Source organism: Entelurus aequoreus, linkage group LG01, assembly GCF_033978785.1.
Source record: "Entelurus aequoreus isolate RoL-2023_Sb linkage group LG01, RoL_Eaeq_v1.1, whole genome shotgun sequence".
NCBI classification, from domain to species: domain Eukaryota; kingdom Metazoa; phylum Chordata; class Actinopteri; order Syngnathiformes; family Syngnathidae; genus Entelurus; species Entelurus aequoreus.
The window spans coordinates 25446012-25468295 of record NC_084731.1 but is presented as its reverse complement, the minus strand read 5'-3'; the positions used below and the strand labels follow the sequence as shown (position 1 = coordinate 25468295).

Here is a 22284-nt window from a genome sequence, read left to right as displayed (position 1 = left end):
TTACACAACGTGCCAACTTAAAGGCCTACTGAAATGATTTTTTTTTTATTTAAAAGGGGATAGCAGATCCATTCTATGTGTCATACTTGATCATTTCGCGATATTGCCATATTTCTGCTGAAAGGATTTAGTGGAGAACATCGACGATAAAGTTTGTAACTTTTGGTCGCTGATAAAAAAAAGCCTTGCCTGTACCAGAAGTAGCGTGACGTCGCAGGTTGAAGGGCTCCTCACATTTCCTCATTGTTTACACCAGCAGCGAGAGAGATTCGGACCGAGAAAGCGACGATTACCCCATTAATTTGAGCCAAGATGAAAGATTCGTGGATGAGGAACGTGAGAGTGAAGGAGTAGAGTGCAGTGCAGGACGTATCGTGTTTCGCTCTGACCGTAACTTAGGTAAAAGGGCTCATTGGATTCCACACTTTCTCCTTTTTCTATCGTGGATCACGGATTTGTATTTTAAACCACCTCGGATACTATATCCTCTTGAAAATGAGAGTCGAGAACGCAAAATGGACATTCACGGTGACTTTTATCTCCACGACAATACATCGGTGAAGCACTTTAGCTACGGAGCTAACGTGATAGCATTGTGCTTAAATGCAGATAGAAACAAAAGAAATAAGCCCCTGACTGGAAGGATAGACAGAAGATCAACAATACTACTATCAGGAGACACCGAACCAAACACTGGACCTGTAACCGCACGGTTAATGCTGTGCCGCCTGTCGAAGCCTAGCAATGCTGTTGCTAACGACGCCATTACTACGGGATCTCGTCAGAGCTATGCTAGAAACATTAGCTCTCCACCTACGCCAGCCCTCATCTGCTCATCAACACCCGTGCTCACCTGCGTTCCAGCGATCGACGGCGCGACGAAGGACTTCACCCGATCATCGATGCGGTCGGCGGCTAGCGTCGGCTAGCGCGTCTGCTATCCAAGTCAAAGTCCTCCTGGTTGTGTTGCTGCAGCCAGCCGCTAATACATCGATCCCACCTACAGCTCTCTTCTTCGCAGTCTCCATTGTTCATTAAACAAATTGCAAAAGATTCACCAACACAGATGTCCAGAATACTGTGGAATTTTGCGATGAAAACAGAGCTGTTTGTATTGTGATACAATGTGTCCGAATACTTCCGCTTCAACCATCGACGTCACGCGCAAATGTCATCATACATAGACGTTTTCAACCGGAAGTTTCCCAGGAAATTTAAAATTGCACTTTAGAAGTTAACCCGGCCGTATTGGCATGTGTTGCAATGTTAAGATTTCATCATTGATATATAAACTATCAGACTGCGTGGTCGGTAGTAGTGGGTTTCAGAAGGCCTTTAACTGGTTTTGGGTTTTGTAAAATAAAGTGGATTGGATTGGTCTGTTGTCTATTGATTGCGATTCTATATTGCAAAAAAGGTGGTACAGATTATAAATGTGTACTGCTGGTTTAACAACATCACACACAGGTTGTAGAGAACAATAACATAAATGTGGAGGGCACAAAATGCCATTAGGCAAACACATAATTTAAATCAGTGTTTTTCAACCACTGTGCCGCGGCACACTAGTGTGCCGTGAGACACAGTCTGGTGTGCCGTGGGAGATTATGCAATTTCACCTAATTGGGTTAAAAATATTTTTTGCAAAGCAGTACTTATAATTCGCAAATGTGCCCTTGTTGAGTGTGTGTGCTGTCTAGAGCTCGGCAGAGTAACCGTGTAATACTCTTCCTGTCAGGGTTGTCCCTGACAGTTTGGTCAAGTTTTAGTTTTCCTCTGCGTTTGTCTTGGTTTCCTGTTCTTAGTTTCCTGTCAGTGCTTTTATATTGTCTTCATTTCCTGATTGTCTTCCTGAGTGCTTTGTCCCCTCAGCTGTGCCTGATTGGCACGTGGCCACACCTGGTGCCAGTCAGCCAGCTGCCTATTTAAACTTGTCCTGCCCTCCAGTCACTGCTGGATTATTGTAGTGTCTACTGGTCAATGTCACTTCTACCTGTCACTATACTTCGTTGTAGCTCTGTCTACTTTTGTTCACTCCGCTCTAGTCCTAGTTCCTTCGTGTCACAGTAAGTGTTTTTGTTTGTCGACAGTTAGCCTTTGTGCTATTTTAGTTCATAGCCAAGTTTGTTCTCCGCCTTGTGCGCGCCTTTTGTTTGTTTTTTGCCATAGTATCTTAATTAAATAATGTTTTCCTGTTCAATGCCTGCCATCATCTCTGCATCTTGGGGTTCGGCACCTACAAACTCTGACACTTCTATATCAGTAGGTGGCAGCAGGTAGCTAATTGCTTTGTAGATGTCGGGAACATGGTTTGTCGTGATCACAATATGCAGACGACAGCGGGAGGCAGCGTCCAGGTAAAAAGGTATCTAACAATTAAACCAAAAATAAATAAAAGGAGAGTGTCGCTAAGAAAAGGCATTGAAGCCTAGGGATGGCTATGCTAAACAAAACTAAAACTGAACTGGGTGCAAAGTAAACAAAAACAGAGTGCTGGACGACAGCAAAGACTTACAGCGTGTGGAGCAGACGGCGTCCACAAAGTACGTCCGTACATGACAATCAACAATGTCCCCACAAAGAAGGATAGCATCCGCACAACTTAAATAATCTTGATTGCAAAGTAGATGCGGGGAATAGTGTTCAAGGAAGACATTAAACTGCTACAGGAAAATACCAACAAAACAGGAAAAGCCACCTAAATAGGAGCGCAAGACAAGAACTAAAACACTACACACAGGAAAACACCAAAACAATCTAAATAAGTTACGGGGTGATGTGACAGTACACCTACTTTGAGACAAGAGCTATATTGATGCATGGTTGGTTATGGTTTGAATTAATATATCCAACAATTGAGAGAATAACTTTTTATTGTCAATATCGGCTCGTGTGTTTCATTTTTTAATGTTTTCTGCTGGTGGTGTGCCTCAGAATCTTGTCAATGAAAAAAATGTGCCTTGGCTCAGAAAAGGTTGAAAAACACTGATTTAAATAGTGTGGTCTGCACCACTTTTCAATTGTAAACACAGTTTTACTAGATCACTTGCAACACGCCCACTAATAGATACACACAATTTTATAGTTTGCACATGCTGTTTAGAGCATGTCATTTTGATCTTAGTAGATCAGGTCCTTAGTTGTTCTGAACAATCCTAACTGATTTTAGTGAAAAGGAAGTACCAGAACTTTATGAAGAAGAAGAGACAACAACAACAGATGAGTCATTCTTGTTTCCTTACTTGTATTGGTCTACAACGATGGGCTGTATTGATGTCTTGTTCAGCACAATTACTGTATATGATGTTGTGACTATCTTGTGCAGTCAAGAAGGCAAAATGCCAAAGAGGTAATGCAAATCTCTAGTTAAACCTGCAGAGTGGATTACGCGGTGCTACAGTAAGTGAGATTATAGGATTTGATGCTGCTGCAAACCAGATTAGTAGGTAAAGGCCTGCTGTGCGCTTCCTTAAGAAAGTGGGATTAACCTGTTTTAAGAGATTTGTTGTTGAAAACTAGGGTGTGTGTATCTGTAAATGTATCTGCTTGAAAGATTTTGGCCCTTATTTGTAACAGTGTAATAACTTTGAATATAGCAAATTTAGAAACAAAAAAACAGAGCAAAATATGCTGTATTTGATTTGATTCAACCCATATGGTCAATGCCGGAGTATATGTGTTGTAGTGACATTGACGTCACCCTCAGACACGCAAGAAAACTTTAATCCTAGAGCGGTTTTGCCGACTTGGCATCTGACAGAACCGGAAACCACTAAATGAATTACATCAATAGATGCAAACTTAAATCATTTAGTCAATTATCGAAGTGATTTATCCCTTAATGTGGCTAAGTGGTTTTCTTCGCTCTTTATATAAATACTTCTCCAAAGGGGCAGAGGAAGACATTTGGGACCTGCGTTGTGTTGCAGTATCCCTTTTTCTTTTTTCAAACAAACCAGAATTTATTTATTCTGCTTCCTCATGCATGTGATTGTTTGAGCTGGTTATCACAAGCAAGCAACTGTCCAGGTGGTTTTGACTTTGTTTTGTGGAAAGAAAAAAAAGATACAGCAAAATGAGGGGCTCTCGTGCCAACGAGCTGCCGGAAGACTTCTGGATACCCATCCCGCTGGACACCAACAACATCACAAGCCTAAGTCCATTCCTGGTTCCTCAGGACCATCTTGGGAATACAGCCACCTTCTACGGCATGGCTGGATTCATGTTCTTTGTGTTTACGGTCGGCACCGCCATCAATACTCTAACCATCGCTTGCACAATGCAATACAAGAAACTCCGGTCCCACCTGAACTACATCCTGGTGAACCTGGCGGTGGCGAACCTTCTTGTGTCTTGCGTGGGCTCTTTCACTGCTTGCTGCTCTTTTGCGTCGAGATATTTCATCTTCGGACCGCTGGGGTGCAAGATTGAAGGTTTCCTGGCAACACTTGGCGGTGAGCAATAATAACCTTAGTTATAATAATATGAAATAGATTTAAAAACCCGTGTTTTTGTTTTACACCAGGTATGGTAAGCCTGTGGTCTCTTGCTGTGATTGCCTTTGAACGATGGCTGGTCATCTGCAAGCCACTCGGAAACTTTGTTTTCAAGCCGGACCATGCTTTGGTATGCTGTGCTTTCACTTGGGTCTTCGCACTTATTGCCTCACTTCCTCCACTTTTCGGTTGGAGCCGGTCAGTATCAAGCAAACCCACACCATAATTAGCGGTAGAAGGAGATGGAGACAGTGATTTCTGTTTTTACAGATACATTCCTGAAGGCCTGCAGTGCTCCTGTGGTCCGGACTGGTATACCACCAACAATAAATACAACAACGAGTCCTATGTGATGTTCCTCTTCGGCTTTTGCTTCTCCGTTCCCTTTGCCACCATCGTCTTCTGTTACGGTCAGCTGCTCATTACAATGAAAATGGTGAGGTAAAGCATAGATTGGCCGTGACCTAATTTTGTGAGTTTTCTGTGTGGTTAGGTGTCTCATAAATTTTGTTTCCTTCCTCAAAGGCGGCAAAAGCCCAGGCAGATTCAGCCTCTACCCAGAAAGCAGAGAGGGAGGTGACCAGGATGGTGGTCCTCATGGTGATGGGATTTCTGGTGTGTTGGATGCCCTATGCCACCTTTGCTCTTTGGGTGGTCTTTAACCGTGGGCAAACCTTTGACCTGCGACTGGCCACCATACCTTCTTGCTTTTCTAAGGCCTCAGCAGTCTACAACCCGATCATCTACGTCCTATTCAACAAACAGGTGTGTTTAAAGTAGTACAAACACAGACTTCAAAGCAAGAGTACAGTGTGGTGTTAATAACTTAATTCCCAATCTCCCCCCCCCAACAACAGTTCCGTTCATGCATGATGGGTATGATTGGAATGAGTAGCGGCGAAGAAGAGTCATCAACAACATCATCAGTGACTGAAGTCTCCAAAGTTGGGCCTGCTTAGACCTTGGACTTGTTGATTTGTATGCTTCTAATGAGTTGCATGAATCAGTTGTAAATACCTATAAATGTATGTTTTCGCATATTAAAAAAAATAAAAAAAATAATACTCATAATAAAAACTACCGCTGTCAAATGATTACATTTTCGAATCAGATTAATCACAGTTGGATTAACCATGATTAATCACAGATTATTAGTCGCTCGCATAGTTGAAATTAAATTTTAAAAATGACCCCAATCTACACAAATGCAGTTTTGTCAGAAGGTCATCCAGGAACATTTAAAAATGTTTTACTTGAATGTGCATCATTTATTTTGCTCAAACCTACGCATTGACCTGATAATTGACCGCAGAGCAACCCATGCCGATTAATCACATGAGTTAAATCGTTATTTTTGACATCTTTAATAAATCAATCAATCAAGCTTTATTGCAGACTCCAATGTCCAAGTAGACATACAATCACATACAGTACATAAAACAAACAAAATACAGTATAAAAGGCATCATCACATACTGTTAAAAACAGTGCTTGTGCATATTCAGTAAAAGGCATCTAATAAACAAATAAAAGCAGCAATAATAAAAAATAAATATATATTTATATATACGTTAAAAAAAATGTGTCTACACATTCTATAAAAGGCACAGATACCAGTGTTTCCATATATACGATTGGTAACTAACAGAACTACACCTATGATTGGTTATCTGTATAATAAGATCATTCTCGGACCCCTGCAGTCTACATATAAATTTAAACATCAGTTTTCTCAGCGTGCCGTGGAAGGTTTTTATCCCTAAATCACAAAAAAGCTTGCTGGCACTACTACCCCTTCTGAGCAGGATTCTGAGACAGTCATCATATGCAACCTGGAGTTTGCGCAAGCTCTCTTTTTTTAACCTCACCCAGAGGGGTGCTATGTACATAGGGGTGCAGTAAGCTCTAAACAAGTACACCTTGGCTTCATCAGAACAGTAGTGAAGTGTTCTCACCAGCATATCGGCTTGGACATACAGCATTATTCTCTGTCTAAGCATGTCAGCATCATCCTCCATCTTGTCATTGATGATGTGGCCTAAGTATTTGACATTGTTGCACACAGACAGGGATTTGACCGGACAATACATAATAAAAACAGATTCACCCAGCAAGTTTCTGCATTGTGTTCAACACAATGAAAAACATTATGTTCATAATGGAAATATGCATCCGGCGTTTGTTTTTTAATCACAGATTCAGCTCTCAAGCTATTGCTAAGCACTCCTCACATAAAGTACATACGTCGACAAAAGTGAACTCATTTGTTTTTTATTTATTTATTCATATGTCGATTTTGGTATCTTGACTCACACAGGTATTTTACATCCATGCAGTCCACTTGCATAAATAAATATAATCTATAGTGAAGGAGAATGTGCCATGGGGTAGCACATTTGAGCATTTACTGGTTTGATTCCTTGTTCAAAGGCCATGTTGACAGCGCTCAAGAGGCAGACTAAAATCTCTCCTAATTCAAACATGCAGCCCTCCACACTTGAGCACATATGTGAATGCTAGACAGAAGACACGGACCAGTGACATACAACAAGAGCGAAAAAAAGCATACAGAAATTAAATGAGAAAAAATGAATGAATAAAATCTGTGTTAAAAAAATATTTTTAAGATTATCCATTCTGTGTGTGAAAAAAAACTCCTTAAGAGTATTATTTATAATTTTTTTGTGAAATCAAAGCTGACAAATCTGTCAGGTGCTGTTGGCCTTGAACCCCAAGATGTAGTGCAGGAAAACATGACTTTAATGTCAAAAAGGAAATAGTGCATCTAGTAAGTGCACATGCAGGGGAAACAGGAAACTATCATCGAGCCCTGACTGGAGGGCTAGGCAGGCATAAATAACAGCCTGATTGGCAACTGCAACCAGGTGTGCCAGGATGCCAATCGGGGACAGGTGAAAGAAACGAGCGCTCAGGGAGACCTGCATGGAAGTGGAACTAAAATAAGAGCGCTGACAGGAAATAAACACAAACACACAGGAAAACCCAAGCATAACCAAACCGTCAGTAACAATTCTGACAAAATCTAGCCAAACACCAAATACAAAAAACCCCCACAAATTAACCCAACAGATTGCATTCTAGTTTGGAATATTTGAGTCACATCACATCGTGTGTCATGAAAGCATACTAAATTAAGTCCTCACTTTATTGATGTTTTTTTTTACTGCATAGTAGGGGTCTCGATACCAATAATTTGGTACCGGTACCAAAATGTATTTCGATACTTTTGGATACTTTTCGATACATTTCTAAATAAAGGGGACCACAAAAAATGGCATAATTGGCTTTATTTTAACAACAAATCTTAGGGTACATTAAACATATATTTCTTGTTGCAAGTTTGTCCTTAAAACAAATAGTGAACATACTAGACCTTGTCTTTTACTAGTAAGTAAGCAAACAAAGACTCATAATTTGTCTGCTGAAGTATGCAGTAACATTGTGTCATTTCTCATTCTATTATTTTGTCAAAATTATAAAAGACAAGCTATAAAAATGGATTATTAATCAACTTGTTCATTTACTGTTAATGTCTGGTTATTTTCCATTTCAACATGTTCTATCTACACTTCTGTTAAAATGTAAAAACACTTATTATTGTGTTGTTTAGATATTTTACATTAGTTTTGGATGATACCACAAATTTAGGTATCGATCTGATACCAAGTAGTTACAGGGTCTTACATTGGTCATAATCTAAAGGCCTACTGAAACCCACTACTACCGACCACGCAGTCTGATAGTTTATATATCAATGATGAAATCTTAACATTGCAACACATGCCAATACGGCCGGGTTAGATTAGTAAAGTGCAATTTTAAATTTCCCGCAAAATATTCTGCTGAAAACGTCTCGGTATGATAACGTTTGCACGTGACGTCATGGATTGTAGCGGACATTTTGGGACACCATTGTGGCCAGCTATTAAGTCGTCTGTTTTCATCGCAAAATTCTACAGTATTCTGGACATCTGTGTTGGTGAATCTTTTGCAATTTGTTTAATGAACAATGAAGACAGCAAAGAAGAAAGCTGTAGGTGGGAAGCGGTGTATTAGCGGCCGGCTGCAGCAACACAACCAGGAGGACTTAGAGTTGGATAGCAGACGCGCTACCGTGAGTACGCAGCTTTGGGTTCCAAACATTTGATCGCTTGCCCATACGTGCGTGCCGCTATGTGCATGTCACGTACGTAACTTTGGGGAAATATATGTGCTGTATGAACTTTGGGGAGGTGAATGGTACTTTGGGCTGTGGGATTGAGTGTGTTGTGCGGGTGTTTGAGTTTTATTGGTGGGTCATATGGACGGGAGGGGGAGGTGTTTGTTATGCGGATTAATTTGTGGCATATTATATATAAGCCTGGTTGTGTTGTGGCTAATAGAGTATATATATGTCTTGTGTTTATTTACTGTTTTAGTCATTCCCAGCTGAATATCAGGTCCCACCCGCCTCTCACAGCATCTTCCCTATCTGAATCGCTTCCACTGCCCTCTAATCCTTCACTCTCACTTTCCTCATCCACAAATCTTTCATCCTCGCTCAAATTAATGGGGTAATCGTCGCTTTCTCTGTCCGAATCGCTCTCGCTGCTGGTGGCCATGATTGTAAACAATGTGCACATGTGAGGCGCTCCACAACCTGTCACGTCACGCTACTTCCGGTACAGGCAAGGCTTTTTTATCAGCGACCAAAAGTTGCGAACTTTATCGTCGATGTTCTCTACTAAATCATTTCCGTAAAAATATGGCAATATCGCGAAATGATCAAGTATGACACATAGAATGGACCTGCTATCCCCGTTTGAATAAGAAAATTTCCTTTCAGTAGGCCTTAAGTTCCCATGTGTCCAGGGATGTATTTCCGGAGTTTATTAATAAAATATGAATTTTTTTTTGAAAAAAGATTTTGTGACGATAAAAAATATTGATGTAATCATAGTAGTATCGACTACATACGCTCTTGTACTTGGTATCATTACAGTGGATGTCAGGTGTAGATCCACCCATGGCATTTGTTTACACTGCGATGCCGGTGAGCTATTGTATCCTCCTACGGTGTGTAGTGAAGCATGTTTAGCTATTCCTCGTCCTGCAGGGATGATACTTGTAAAAAACTAACTTTATTTGTCGCCATGGAGGCAAGGATTAGCGATTTAGAAGTAGTTAAAACACTGCAGATTGCGGATGGACATTAGCCGCTAACTAGCTAGCCATGTTTTAAAGCACCTCTTCCTGTGTTATAGCTTCACTTTTAACCATCCATACCTTTTCTACCGCTTGTCCCTTTCGGGGTCGTTAGTTTTAAGCCATAATGCGTCCAATCTCCCTTTTCTGTCTACACACTGTGTCTGTTTGGAAGTATTTTGTGATTGTGCACTGCCGAACATGCTCCTCTGCCTGTAAAACCAGCAATGTCACGACGTGACGACGACGCGCCGTCATGCCTGTGAAAAAAAAATATGGCGAACCGGTACTTTTCAAACAGAGTATAGTACCGTTTTTTATTCATTAGTACCGCGATACTATACTATTACCGGTATACCATACAACCCTACTGCATAGTTAACTATTATCCAAAAATAACAAGAACAAAAAACAATGCAAAAATATTTCATATTAAGCATGAGCAAAAGTTTGGCGTCTTCCTTTGACGCTTCGGAATTTTCTCAAAAAGTTACAAATCCACCTTAAAACTTAGCCATGTTTAAAGTATGCAAATATGCACAAAACCAACTTTCAATTTTTTGCAGATAACAAGTAAGTTATGAGAGTGGATTGGATCAGAGCCCAATTAATCAGTGCACTTTTGACAGAGTATAGCTTTGTTTTTGCCCAAGTAATCAAGGAAATTGGGAGACTGTTTGTAATTGATGAGTGATGTCAAATTGACATCAAAATGACGTCCACAATAGGGTTAAATGGTCTAACGCATTATGTGTGCTCCTTCACAAGGGTTTAAACCAAATCTTTTAAATCCTTCCCTTGAGCCAATTAATTGAAGCCTAAGTAACATACAAAGGTCCTACAAAAACAGCTTTAGGTCACAAGAAGAGAGACCTACGCTACATCTACAGGAGAAGATCTACATTCCAGAAAAAAAAAGCAAAATTTAGTTGTTTTTTTTCCTTGTTTCTTTTTTATTTGAGAAACAAGCACAAAATGAGAAGAAATTACCCCATGGAGCTCCCAGAAGACTTCTGGATCCCTGTCCCTTTGGACACAGATAACATCACTTTATTCAGCCCTTACCTAATTCCCCAGGATCACCTCGGGAACAAGAGCATCTTTTATGCCATGTCAGCATTTATGCTCTTCATATTTGTCACCGGCACGACCGTCAACGTCCTCACCATCGCATGCACTGTTCAATACAAGAAGCTACGGTCTCACCTGAACTACATCCTGGTCAACCTAGCTGTGGCAAACCTGCTGGTCTCCTCGATAGGCTCCTTCACGTGTTTTTACTGCTTTGCGTTCCGATACATGATTTTCGGGCCAATCGGGTGCAAGATTGAGGGATTTACCGCAACTCTTGGGGGTAAGTAAGATAACGTTTTTTTCTTTTTGTAGGATCATCAAAAAATAGTTGTGTGTATTTGCATATTGAAACGTCTTTATCTCATCTGTTACACAGCCTATCAACCAAAATAATAAAGTTGTCAAGGGTTGACAGTTGCTAACTTATACATTTTAGTGCAATTGAAAAATATATTGCAGGTGATATAAACAATCATACCTTTCAATTTAGACCACAGATGTCAAACTCAAGGCCCGGGGGCCAGTTCTGGCTATGTGGCCCGCGAAAGCCTGGAAAAATTAGGTTTCAATAAAATACTTTTTATTTTGATTATTTTTTTTTTTACTAAATGCATTAGTTCTTTCAATTTTGACAGAATAAAATGCATATTTTAAACTTTAATATCATCTGATCATGCCAATTATATTATTGTATACTGTATTGCAAGACTATTTTTGTGAGATAAAAACAAATAGTTAAATATCTGCTTGTCACCTTTATTTATGATTTTAAAGCAAGTTATACATTTAAAAAAATCTAATAATTAAATGCATATGCATTTTGATTAATTATAATTAATCACAGGTTTTTACCCGCATGCATAATGTAAATTAATTTTAAAAAAAAGCAGCCCTCTGAAAGCAGCCATTACTGCGATGTGGCCCTCAATGAAAATTAGTTTGACACCCCTGATTTAGACAAATGTTCAAAAGACTACAAAGGACTATAACCTCCTAAAAACTAGCATCCCCATTTGTTTTTTGCTTGACAGGGTTCTGTTTTTTTTCCTGAAAATGTCTAACTCTGACAAACTTTTACAGCAAAAGGTCCATAGTGGCTTACTAGACATCACAAAATTCATCAGTGAAATATAGGGATGTCCGATAATGGCTTTCTTGCCGATATCCGATATTCCGATATTGGCCAACTCTTAATTACCGATACCGATATCAACTGATACCGATATATACAGTCGTGGAATTAACACATTATTATGCCTAATTTTTACAACCAGGTATGTTGGAATTAAAGTCCTTTTTAAAAAAAATAATTAAATAAGATAAGATAAATAAATTAAAAACATTTTCTTGAATAAAAAAGAAAGTAAAACAATATAAAAACAGTTACATAGAAACTAGTAATTAATGAAAATGAGTAAAATTAACTGGTAAAGGTTAGTACTATTAGTGGACCAGCAGCACGCACAATCATGTGTGCTTACGGACTGTATCCCTTGCAGACTGTATTGATATATATATTGATATATAATGTAGGAACCAGAATATTAATAACAGAAAGAAACAATCCTTTTGTGTGAATGAGTGTAAATGGGGGAGGGAGGTTTTTGGGGTTTGTGCACTGATTGTAAGTGTATCTTGTTTTTTTATGTTGATTTGATTAAAAAAATAAAATAAAATAAAATAAAACGATACCGATAACAAAAAAAACGATACCGATAATTTCCGATATTACATTTTAAAGCATTTATCGGCCGATAAATGGGGTTTGTGCACTGATTGTAAGTGTATCTTGTGTTTTTTATGTTGATTTGATTAAAAAAAATAAAAAAATAAAACATTTAAAAAAACGATACAGATAACAAAAAAAATGATACCGATCATTTCCGATATCACATTTTAAAGCATTTATCGACATCTCTAGTGAAATATTATCTTTCCTTTCTAGTTGCGGTGGCCCAATACTTAACATTTAGTGAGGAAAGTAATTACTGTGTCTCCATTGTGTCTTCTTCCAGGTATGGTAAGCCTCTGGTCTCTGGCAGTGGTGGCTTTCGAAAGGTGGCTGGTTGTGTGCAAACCCCTCGGAAACTTTGCTTTTAAACCTAACCATGCGATAGCTTGCTGTGTGGCGACTTGGGTCTTTGCTTTGACCGCTGCAGTTCCTCCACTGCTTGGATGGAGCAGGTATACGGTACAAATATTGCACAGTGTGTGCTGCTTTTGCACTAAACACGCAGTGTTGTTACGTTTGTTTGTCTGCAGGTATATTCCTGAGGGAATGCAGTGCTCCTGTGGTCCGGATTGGTACACCACCGACAATAAGTTTAACAATGAGTCCTATGTGATGTTCCTCTTCTGCTTCTGCTTTGCAGTCCCGTTCTTCACTATTGTTTTCTGCTACTCACAGCTGCTTTTTGTCCTGAAATCTGTATGTTTCATCCTACTCAGTGTCATTTATTCTTTTTTAAGAATCCAACAGGTCTGTTCTTTCTTATCAAACAGGCAGCAAAAGCCCAGGCGGAGTCTGTTTCTACCCAAAAAGCAGAGCGGGACGTGAGCAGGATGGTTGTGGTCATGGTCCTGGGTTTCCTGGTGTGCTGGATGCCATATGCCTCCTTTGCTCTTTGGGTTGTGAATAACCGTGGGCAAACTTTTGACTTGAGGCTAGCCACCATTCCCTCCTGTTTCTCCAAAGCATCCACAGTCTACAACCCAATGATCTACATCCTCCTCAACAAACAGGTTGGAATTTGGTCACTTTCAAAATACTGGAAACTATAGATGTGCTCTAATATCGATCCTCAAATCCAAATATCTATACTTTGGATACATTAGTTCAGGGGTGTCCAAACGTAAGGGCCGGATACTGAAAAGTGAAAGTATGCAGGGACCATATTAATATTTTTTTAATAGAAAAAAATGCTAAAACAGACATTGTAACATCTATGTATTACAGGTTAGGGTTAGGGTTAGGGTTAGGGTTAGGGTTAGGGTTAGGGTTAGGGTTAAGGTCAGGGTTGGGGTTAGAGGTTAGGGTTAGGGTCATTACATACCGATTATTTTCTTTTTTCTTACATTTTACAATTGTTTTTTTCCCCATGTAAAAATAGAATTAAAAAAATAAATAATGCAATTGTTTAACTGCATAACCTAGTATGTCAAAATTTCTGCCTGGACGAAAATATTGATGTTAATGTTTATTAAGGTTGTAATTTTTCAGATTAGTTATTAGTATTTTTATTAAAAATAAATAAATAAATTTAAAAAAATAAAATAACAATACAAATATATATATATATAATTTTTTTTTTTATTAATTTTTTTTATAGAGCTGTTGGACAACACAAGTCGACATGATACACAATGACGTCGAGAATGATGTCAATTTAAATAAATAAAAATATATATAAAATAAAATAAAAAAAATAAAAAAAATAAAAATGGATGGGATATATATATATATATATATATGTATATATATATATATATATATATATATATATATATATATATATATATATATACATATATATATATATATATATGTATATATATATATATATATATATATATATATATATATATATATATGTGTATATATATATATGTATATGTGTGTGTGTGTATATATATATATATATATATATACACACACACACATATACATATATATATATACACATATATATATATATATATATATATATATATATATATATATATATATATATATATATATATATATATATATATATATATTTAATATTAAATATTAAAAATATATATTAAAAAAATATTACAATAAAATAAAATATTAAAAGCTATCACACAAAAAAAATATATATATATATATAAGTTGGTAGAGTGGCCGTGCCAGCAATCGGAGGGTTCCTGGTTCGATCTCCACCTTCTACCAACCTAGTCACGTCCGTTGTGTCCTTGAGCAAGACACTTCACCCTTGCTCCTGATGGCTGCTGGTTAGCGCCTTGCATGGCAGCTCCCACCATCAGTGTGTGAATGTGTGTGTGAATGGGTGAATGTGGAAATACTGTCAAAGCGCTTTGAGTACCTTGAAGGTAGAAAAGCGCTATACAAGTATAACCCATTTATCATTTATCATTATATATATATATTGAGGGGCAAGCGGTAGAAAATGGATGAATAATAATATTTTTGATATTTTTTGATAGCTGTTAATATTTTAGATCGGGAATGTATTTTTTCACCCCCCATACTGAAAAGTATGTGGGGTATTTTGAAATGGTTTAATTTTTAAAAATGCTGCAAGATTATACATATATTTAAAAACATAACTTTGGTGTTATATGTATATTATTAGTATATTATATTAATTATATTAATTATTTGTTTAAAAAGTTCAGCTTTTTCTCTTTACATTCCGATTTTTTGCTCTTTTTTCTTACATGTTTACTGTTGTTTTTAGATAGATATGTTACTATTTGAAAATACACAACTTTTAAAGTCTTAGTAGACACGTTGGATATATTTGCACAAAGTTTGGGTATCGGATCGTTATTGCCAAAACCAGCCTGAATTTTACTTGGTATCGGATCGGAAAGAAAATCAGTGCTATATCCCACATCACTATTTAATCTGCTAGTGTAGGTTCCAGCTTCAATGGCGCCCTTTGAAAAAAAAGACCCCTGGTTTTACTGCCTTAGCTACCAAGCAACGTTTGATTTTTTTTTATTACTTCCGTTCCATAATATGGTATACATAAAGTAATTGAAGAACTTCATGCCTTTTTTCTTTGGTCCCCTTTCTTCTTTCCTGCTTTCCAGGTTTTATCGACACCTCAACATAGCAGCCAAAGATAAACAACTTATATTGTCTCACAGTTTTCCCAGTTTATTTGTTTTTAACTTTTTTGTAGCAAAACAACATGCGGTATATTCAATATGATACAATACTAAGAACATTTGTTTCATTTTTAAGCAATTTCTACTGTTTTTTGTTTTTTTTTAACAAGAGATTTGGGCCCCGGTGGTAAACTCGCCACCCTCCTAAATTGGTTTGGTTTAATCCACATCATGTGAGCAGCACAAGAGTACTAGTATACCGCCTATAGAGAGCGCCCATCAGACATAAATGTCCTGGACTGATAAGCAAAGAGTGCAAATAATCTTTTTTTTTTTCCCCCCCTCATCCTACATATAAATCACATCCCTCCTGCAATCTGTTTAATTTAGACTGGTCTGAAATATTTTAGGAAACATCACTAAATCCATTCTATTCTATTCTGAATATTAAACTAAAAGAAAAATAATAATTATAACCTGCTCACAATTTTCTTGTATTGTTTTCCCCCCCTTTTAGTTTCGCTCATGTCTAAGGAAGATGCTCGGGGTGGGTGGAAGTGATGACGATGAAACATCAGCAAGTCAATCAACCACTGAAGTCTCTAAAGTTGGACCTGCTTAAATTCTTCATGATAACTGACGATCACCTGCACACTATAAATATAAATACAATGGCACTTCTTCACATTGGGGGCAGATAAGGTAACAAAAGTAAGACAATGTCATCTTGTTAACACATTTGAAGACGTGTGTTTTATAGAAAGAAATGTTGTAGAACCAGAGGAGGTCAGTGGAAAGCTGTACTTACATTGCAAGTAGACAGTTTATAAATAACCTTCTCATGTAAATAGGTTTTAGTGGTAGATCCACTTTAATAAAGAACATGTAAAACTGGCACGTGGAAAAATGACTGGTGTTTCAAGTGTTTGTATAAATGAAGTACATACTGTGAGTGTAAAGCACAACGTTTGTGGCGGTGCCCAGTATCGACTGTTGTCGTGATCCCAGCACGCAGAGAAGGCAAGCGTCATGCAGGCCGAAGGTCGTTTAATCAGGAACAAAACAGGGAAAAAGTAACACAGGTCGAGCAGGAAACTAGAAAACAACACAACACTTTGGCATGCACTAAATAATGAACCAGCACTGAAAGAGGGAACAAGGTGGAACTAAATAGAACTCATTGACAATAAAGAGCATGTGTGCTGTAAATGTAAAGTAATGATAAGGCAAAACACAGAGACCAAACAGGAAATACTGACAAAACAAAAGCACCCGGACAGGAAGTGATACCAAACACAGGAAAATACCCAACAGGCAGGTGCGGCGTGGCTCAGATGGTAGAGCAGCCATCCAGCAACTTGAGGATTCCTGGTTCGAATCGAGCTCCCGCCATCCTAGTCACAGTCTTTGTGTCATTGGACAAGACACTTAAGCCGCCTTACTCCTAGTGCCACTCGCACTGATGTTTAGGGTGCTGCAACAGACTTATTCTTTTGTCTACCCCTGTTGGTTGTACTGTAAAACAAATTGCCACCCGGGGACAAATAAAGTTTCTAAAAAAAAATTAAAAAAAATAAAATAGTCCAAACTGTCATGTGGAAATATAGCAACAAGTTATCTATTATTAACTACAATCCAGACCACTTTTATGGAGTTTTACATCATTGGGATATGTTGCCAGATCATAAATGATTCAAATAATAATTGGCAATTTCCAAATGTAAACATTTTACTCACCAACCAGATTGAAAAAGCGAGTAATTTGGCTATCACCATTGTGGTAATTTTCTATCCCATATCCTGATCAGGATCAGGTGAGATGAAGCCAAACCCAGCTGATTTTGCCACGACAGACTGGTTTCACCCTCAATCACAATAAGCGTTTTACATTCATGTCTTTCCAGATGATTATTACCTGATGTAAAATGAACATGTGCAAAGGTGGCTTCAGTTCACTTCACACCAGTGTAATAAATCACCCATGAAAAACAAACCATTCAAACAGCACGTTTGTAAAGAACAGTTTTGAAGATAGTCGCGAACAAATCTGAGTTCTGCTAGTAGTGAACTTTTACTGAACATGGATAGTTCAAAACTAGCGGAATTCCAGACCTGCCCTCGAAACATTGCGTTGCAGTTGCAGTTAGATCAACACACCTGGGATGCTAGGCAAAAGAATCAAAGCATACAGCCTTCTTCTTATAGCAAAAATGCAAAAAAAAACAAAAAAAAAACACCAGACAAGTTGATTCCAACCCTCTGAAGTTCCTGATTATCTTCTTACTGCATGTGAAGTCCTCACTCTTCCATGGGCACTCATCTAATAAGCCAGACGTCTACCTGTGCAAGAAGTGAAGTTCTGAAAAAAAACAAAAAAACAACCAACAACATAATAAACGGATTAATAAACCACGCCAGCAGCTCCAGTTAACCTCTGACCTTACCGGCCTTTCCGGAGAGATTAAAGTGTCAGACGTAATAAATCTGGGCTAATCTATTATGTGGGGAGACCTGAGTTGTCCGTATAATCTGCTTTAGTCAGCTTACTGGGTCAACCACATTTTTGAAAACGTTTATCTCTATCTCTAGGAGAAGCACCGACGAGATGGGGTGGTAAAATGATAAAGAACACCCTGTAAATGTAACACATTCTTAAGGGGGTCAGTTCTACCTGAGCCCACAGAGAAAACAAGAAGAAATGTCCAATTTGGAGGTTGCTTAAGGGGACCTTAAAAAGTAATAGGAAGCATGCGCTAACATCCATCCATCCATCCATTTTCTACCGCTTGTCCCTCTCGGGGCCACGGAGGGTACTGAAGCCTATCTCAGCTGCATTCGTGCGGAAGGCGCTGTACACCCTGGACAACAATCAATTATAAAAAAAAGCTTTGTATTTTTTAAATTTGTTTAATGAGTTTAATTAATAAGAAGTCATGACTATGAGCATGTTGCACCCAGGTGAAGGAGGTCGGGTTACACTGTGAGTGATGTGGTCCGTGTGTTTGTGTGTTGTGTGTGGCAAGTATAGCAAAGTGTTGAGAGAGATGGCTCAAAGAAGAGGGAGAAAGAGAGCAAAAGGCCCATAGAAGATGAGAGAAGCTCTCAAAGGTTTTGTGATAGTTTAAAACAAAAAAAGACAGACATCGTGGTCAATGTTCCCTCTAAGGTGCGCGCCTGTGCAATTGCGCACTGCTCAAGCGTCCTCTGCGCACTGCAAATCTATGCCACGCACAAAATCAAATAAAAAAATAAGCGCGTAACAATTTTCGACACACGGCTACGACAGAGAAAACAGTTTTCGTCATCATTGTTCAAATATTGTAACGTCAGTCGAGACGCTTTGAGGACATGAATTCCATCGATCACTTTACTGAGCAAAACTCTATATTGCCGGCCATAAACACATCACCAAAACATTAGTAAAAAAAATGATATATAGCAAAACTGGTCATTTTCTGCAGTACAAACCAGACCAAAAGCAACTTTGTTATATCAACAGCAGCCACTCGATCTTTCTCACTTGCGCCAACACATGCACATATGGCACTTAGCCAGTGATGCGTTCACAGCCACACAAAAAGTCGGACAACTCCAACACCACACATAAAGTGTAATTCCAGGTCGTTACACTGTGATTTACAAATCAAATGTGTGCTTATTCTAGTGTCATTTATTAGCAATCTTAATTTATAAATATTAATCATGAACTGCTGTTAGTATATCAAAAAAATACTAATAAAAATATATTTTTTACAAACAGGAAGTTGCAGGAATGTACACATGATCCCCTGCTTACATCTCATTGTGCAACATGTGAATGTTTTAATGGGAACTAAATGCAATGTTTGAAAGGGGTACACATTATTTCCAAAGCAGGACCTCCACCCAGACAAACAATACAAGTACACAGTTCATGAAAAACAATATTTTTTGTTATTGTCATTGTAAGTGGGCCTAAACACTTATATTAGAAAATAACCTTATGGAAATGACTGCTGTCATTTGATTATAATAATAAGAGAATGTTGTCTGTCTATCTGTGTTGGCCCTGCGATGAGGTGGGGACTTGTCCAGGGTGTACCCTGCCTTCCGCCCGAATGCAGCTGAGATAGGCTGCAGCACCCCCCGCGACCCCGAAAGGGACAAGCGGTAGAAAATCGATGGAAGGATGGATGGAGATTTAACTTGTTATTTAGTCAGGTTTGGGACAGGTGTGCTGCTGGTGTAGCCACAGTGTGCACGTCTGATGTTGCTCACATGGGCTCCACTGAATGCTCAGGGAGTTTTTGCGTTTGCTCACACACATGAAAAATTAGAGGGAACATTGATCGTGGTGATATGTTTGCACTGTCAAACAGAGCTGGCATTTTACAATAGCACTACATCAATGATGCATAGCAGAAAGCATTCTTCGTATTCAAGAGCAGCAAACAATATTTTTTAGGGTTTTTTTTAGGGCAAGACGACTTGATGGAGTGAAGGTAGGGCAGGTGGAGCTGTGGCCGTGCGGATGGGCAGGGAGGTTGGGGGGGGGGGGGGGGGGTAGGCTTAGAGTTAGGGTTAGGGTTAGGTTAGGGTTAACCCTAATCCCCGACATTTTTCGACTGTCATTTGTAGTCTTCTTCAGAAGGGTCAGCTGAATTTCATCAAATGTACCAAAAATACTGTCTGACTACAAGAAAATGTTAAAGGTATATGAAGAAGAAGACATAATTAACCTTTTTGAGCAACGCAGGTTTCAAGTCAATTCCGATGTTCGGGGTGACGATTCAATTCAGAATCAGTTCTCGATTCAACATAATTCTCGATTCGAACCGATTCTCACAATTTATTATTTGATATTACGGTGATAACAATACAACCTGTTAAAAAAAAGGTTATGGGTTACAAAATATTATTTTGGCTGCTCATGTACAGTATATGTAAGCAGAGGATATGGCCTGAAAAATGTTATTAAAATGTTATTTTTTTAATTTGTGAAAAAAACCTTTAAAAATTACAAATTGTAATACATAGGAATTGCGATTTGAGTGTGAATATATGACATTTTTTAGCACCCCTACATATTCTATGTATACTTTGTATATATATATACATATATAATTAATTTTTTTAACTCGCAGAGTTGTTTGCAAAAAAATTAAAACTAAAGTCAAAATATCCAACACAGATTTTTTAAATTGGTTATTTATTTAGGTGTGTTCTGCTATTGGTTGGCGATTAGTCCAGGGTGTACCCAGCCTCTCACTAGAAGTTAGCTGGTACAGGCTCCAGTTTACGTTTCCTGTCTTCGGCAGGAGTGGCTCTCGAGCGGCTGGGCTGGCGGCGGCCCAGTTTGGGGTCCCAGCTGCATGATCGGGTCCGGGTGGTTTTCTCCCTCTTTGGTACAGCTGCGTGCAGTTCGCCCTATTGGGGCCATCCTCGCCACGGTCTGCTGCTATGTGGGGGTGTGGCACTAGGTTCATTGGGGTGTTTGGGCGGTTGGCAGGGTTTCCCCGAAATCCGGCGGGATGTCGCTTCCCTGCTGGGCCCTGCTGTTGGGTGCTCACGCCTCTGGGCCGTCTGCTAATTGGTCTTGGCATGCTCTGTGGGCTGGGCAGCGTTCTCTCCACAGTGGTGGCATCTGTGTCGCCCATGGTGTGGCGTTGCCTGACTTGGGGCCTGCCGGGTTTCCCCGGGTTGCCTGTCTGGCCTGAATTTTAGGGTGTGTGGTGACTGTTTGGGGGTGCTGGGTAAACGGCTTTGGTGTGCAGGCTTGGCGGGGAGTGGCTTCCCCGCGGCACCTGAAGGGTTCTGGGTTGTCGGGGCTGGCCTCTTGGTCGTATGTCTCAGTCGCCTTCTACACGGGCTAGGGGGGCTTTGAGGGTTGTGTTTCAGCTCCCTGCTCTTCACTCTTCCTACTTACGCGATTAAAGTGGAACCTATGGCGAGAGGCTGGGTACAAACCTTCTTAAAGGCCTACTGAAACCCACTACTACCGACCACGCAGTCTGATAGTTTATATATCAATGATGAAATCTTAACATTGCAACTCATGTCAATACAGCCGGGTTAACATATAAAGTGCAATTTTAAATTTCCCGCGACACTTCCGGTTGAAAACGTCTAGATATGATGACGTATGCGCGTGATGTCACAGAGAGAACGGAAGTATTCGGACCCCATTGGATCCAATACAAAAAAGCTCTGTTTTCATCCCAAAATTCCACTGTATTCTGGACATCTGTGTTGGTGAATCTTTTGCAATTTGTTTAATGAACAATGGAGACTGCAAAGAAGAAAGCTGTAGGTGTGATTGGTGTATTAGCGGCGGACTACAGCAACACAACCAGGAGGACTTTGAGATGGATAGCAGACGCGCTAGCCGCCGACCTCACCTTGACTTCCTCCGTCTCCGGGCCGCCGACCGCATCGGTGATCGGGTGAAGTCCTTTGTCGCTCCGTCGATCCTGGAACGCAGGTGAGCACGGGTGTTGATGAGCAGATGAGGGCTGGCTGGCGTAGGTGGAGAGCTAATGTTTTCAGCATAGCTCTGTGAGGTCCCATTGCTAAGTTAGCTTCAATGGCATCGTTAGCAACAGCATTGTTAAGCTTCGACAGGCTGGAAAGCATTAACCGTGTATTTACATGTCCATGGTTTAATAGTATTGTTGATCTTCTGTCTATCCTTCCTGTCAGAGGTTTATTT

The 22284-nt window shown here is 39.2% G+C and overlaps 2 protein-coding genes across 2 annotated transcripts; both read left to right on the top strand.

Annotated features, from left to right (window-relative positions):
• The first annotated feature begins 4056 nt into the window (after nucleotides 1-4056).
• On the top strand, nucleotides 4057-5676 carry LOC133649692 (blue-sensitive opsin-like). The gene is made up of 5 exons (XM_062046348.1): nucleotides 4057-4454; nucleotides 4526-4694; nucleotides 4767-4932; nucleotides 5022-5261; nucleotides 5354-5676. The coding sequence occupies exons 1-5, from the start codon at nucleotides 4076-4078 to the stop codon at nucleotides 5453-5455; spliced, it is 1056 nt and encodes a 351-aa protein (XP_061902332.1). The 5' UTR covers nucleotides 4057-4075; the 3' UTR covers nucleotides 5456-5676.
• A 4902-nt stretch (nucleotides 5677-10578) lies between these two features.
• LOC133649685 (blue-sensitive opsin-like) lies at nucleotides 10579-16489 on the top strand. The gene is made up of 5 exons (XM_062046337.1): nucleotides 10579-11055; nucleotides 12791-12959; nucleotides 13038-13203; nucleotides 13278-13517; nucleotides 16114-16489. Exons 1-5 carry the CDS (start codon nucleotides 10677-10679, stop codon nucleotides 16216-16218), a joined length of 1059 nt encoding a protein of 352 aa, XP_061902321.1. The 5' UTR covers nucleotides 10579-10676; the 3' UTR covers nucleotides 16219-16489.
• Nucleotides 16490-22284: the final 5795 nt, after the last annotated feature.

Coding starts and splice junctions, on each gene's coding strand:
- LOC133649692 (XM_062046348.1), top strand. CDS start 4,076: ATGAGGGGCTCTCGTGCCAACGAGCTGCCGGAAGACTTCTGGATACCC. Junction 4,933..5,021: donor TGCTCATTACAATGAAAATG/GTGAGGTAAAGC, acceptor CCTTCCTCAAAG/GCGGCAAAAGCCCAGGCAGA. Junction 5,262..5,353: donor ACGTCCTATTCAACAAACAG/GTGTGTTTAAAG, acceptor CCCCAACAACAG/TTCCGTTCATGCATGATGGG.
- LOC133649685 (XM_062046337.1), top strand. CDS start 10,677: ATGAGAAGAAATTACCCCATGGAGCTCCCAGAAGACTTCTGGATCCCT. Junction 11,056..12,790: donor ATTTACCGCAACTCTTGGGG/GTAAGTAAGATA, acceptor GTCTTCTTCCAG/GTATGGTAAGCCTCTGGTCT. Junction 13,204..13,277: donor TGCTTTTTGTCCTGAAATCT/GTATGTTTCATC, acceptor CTTATCAAACAG/GCAGCAAAAGCCCAGGCGGA.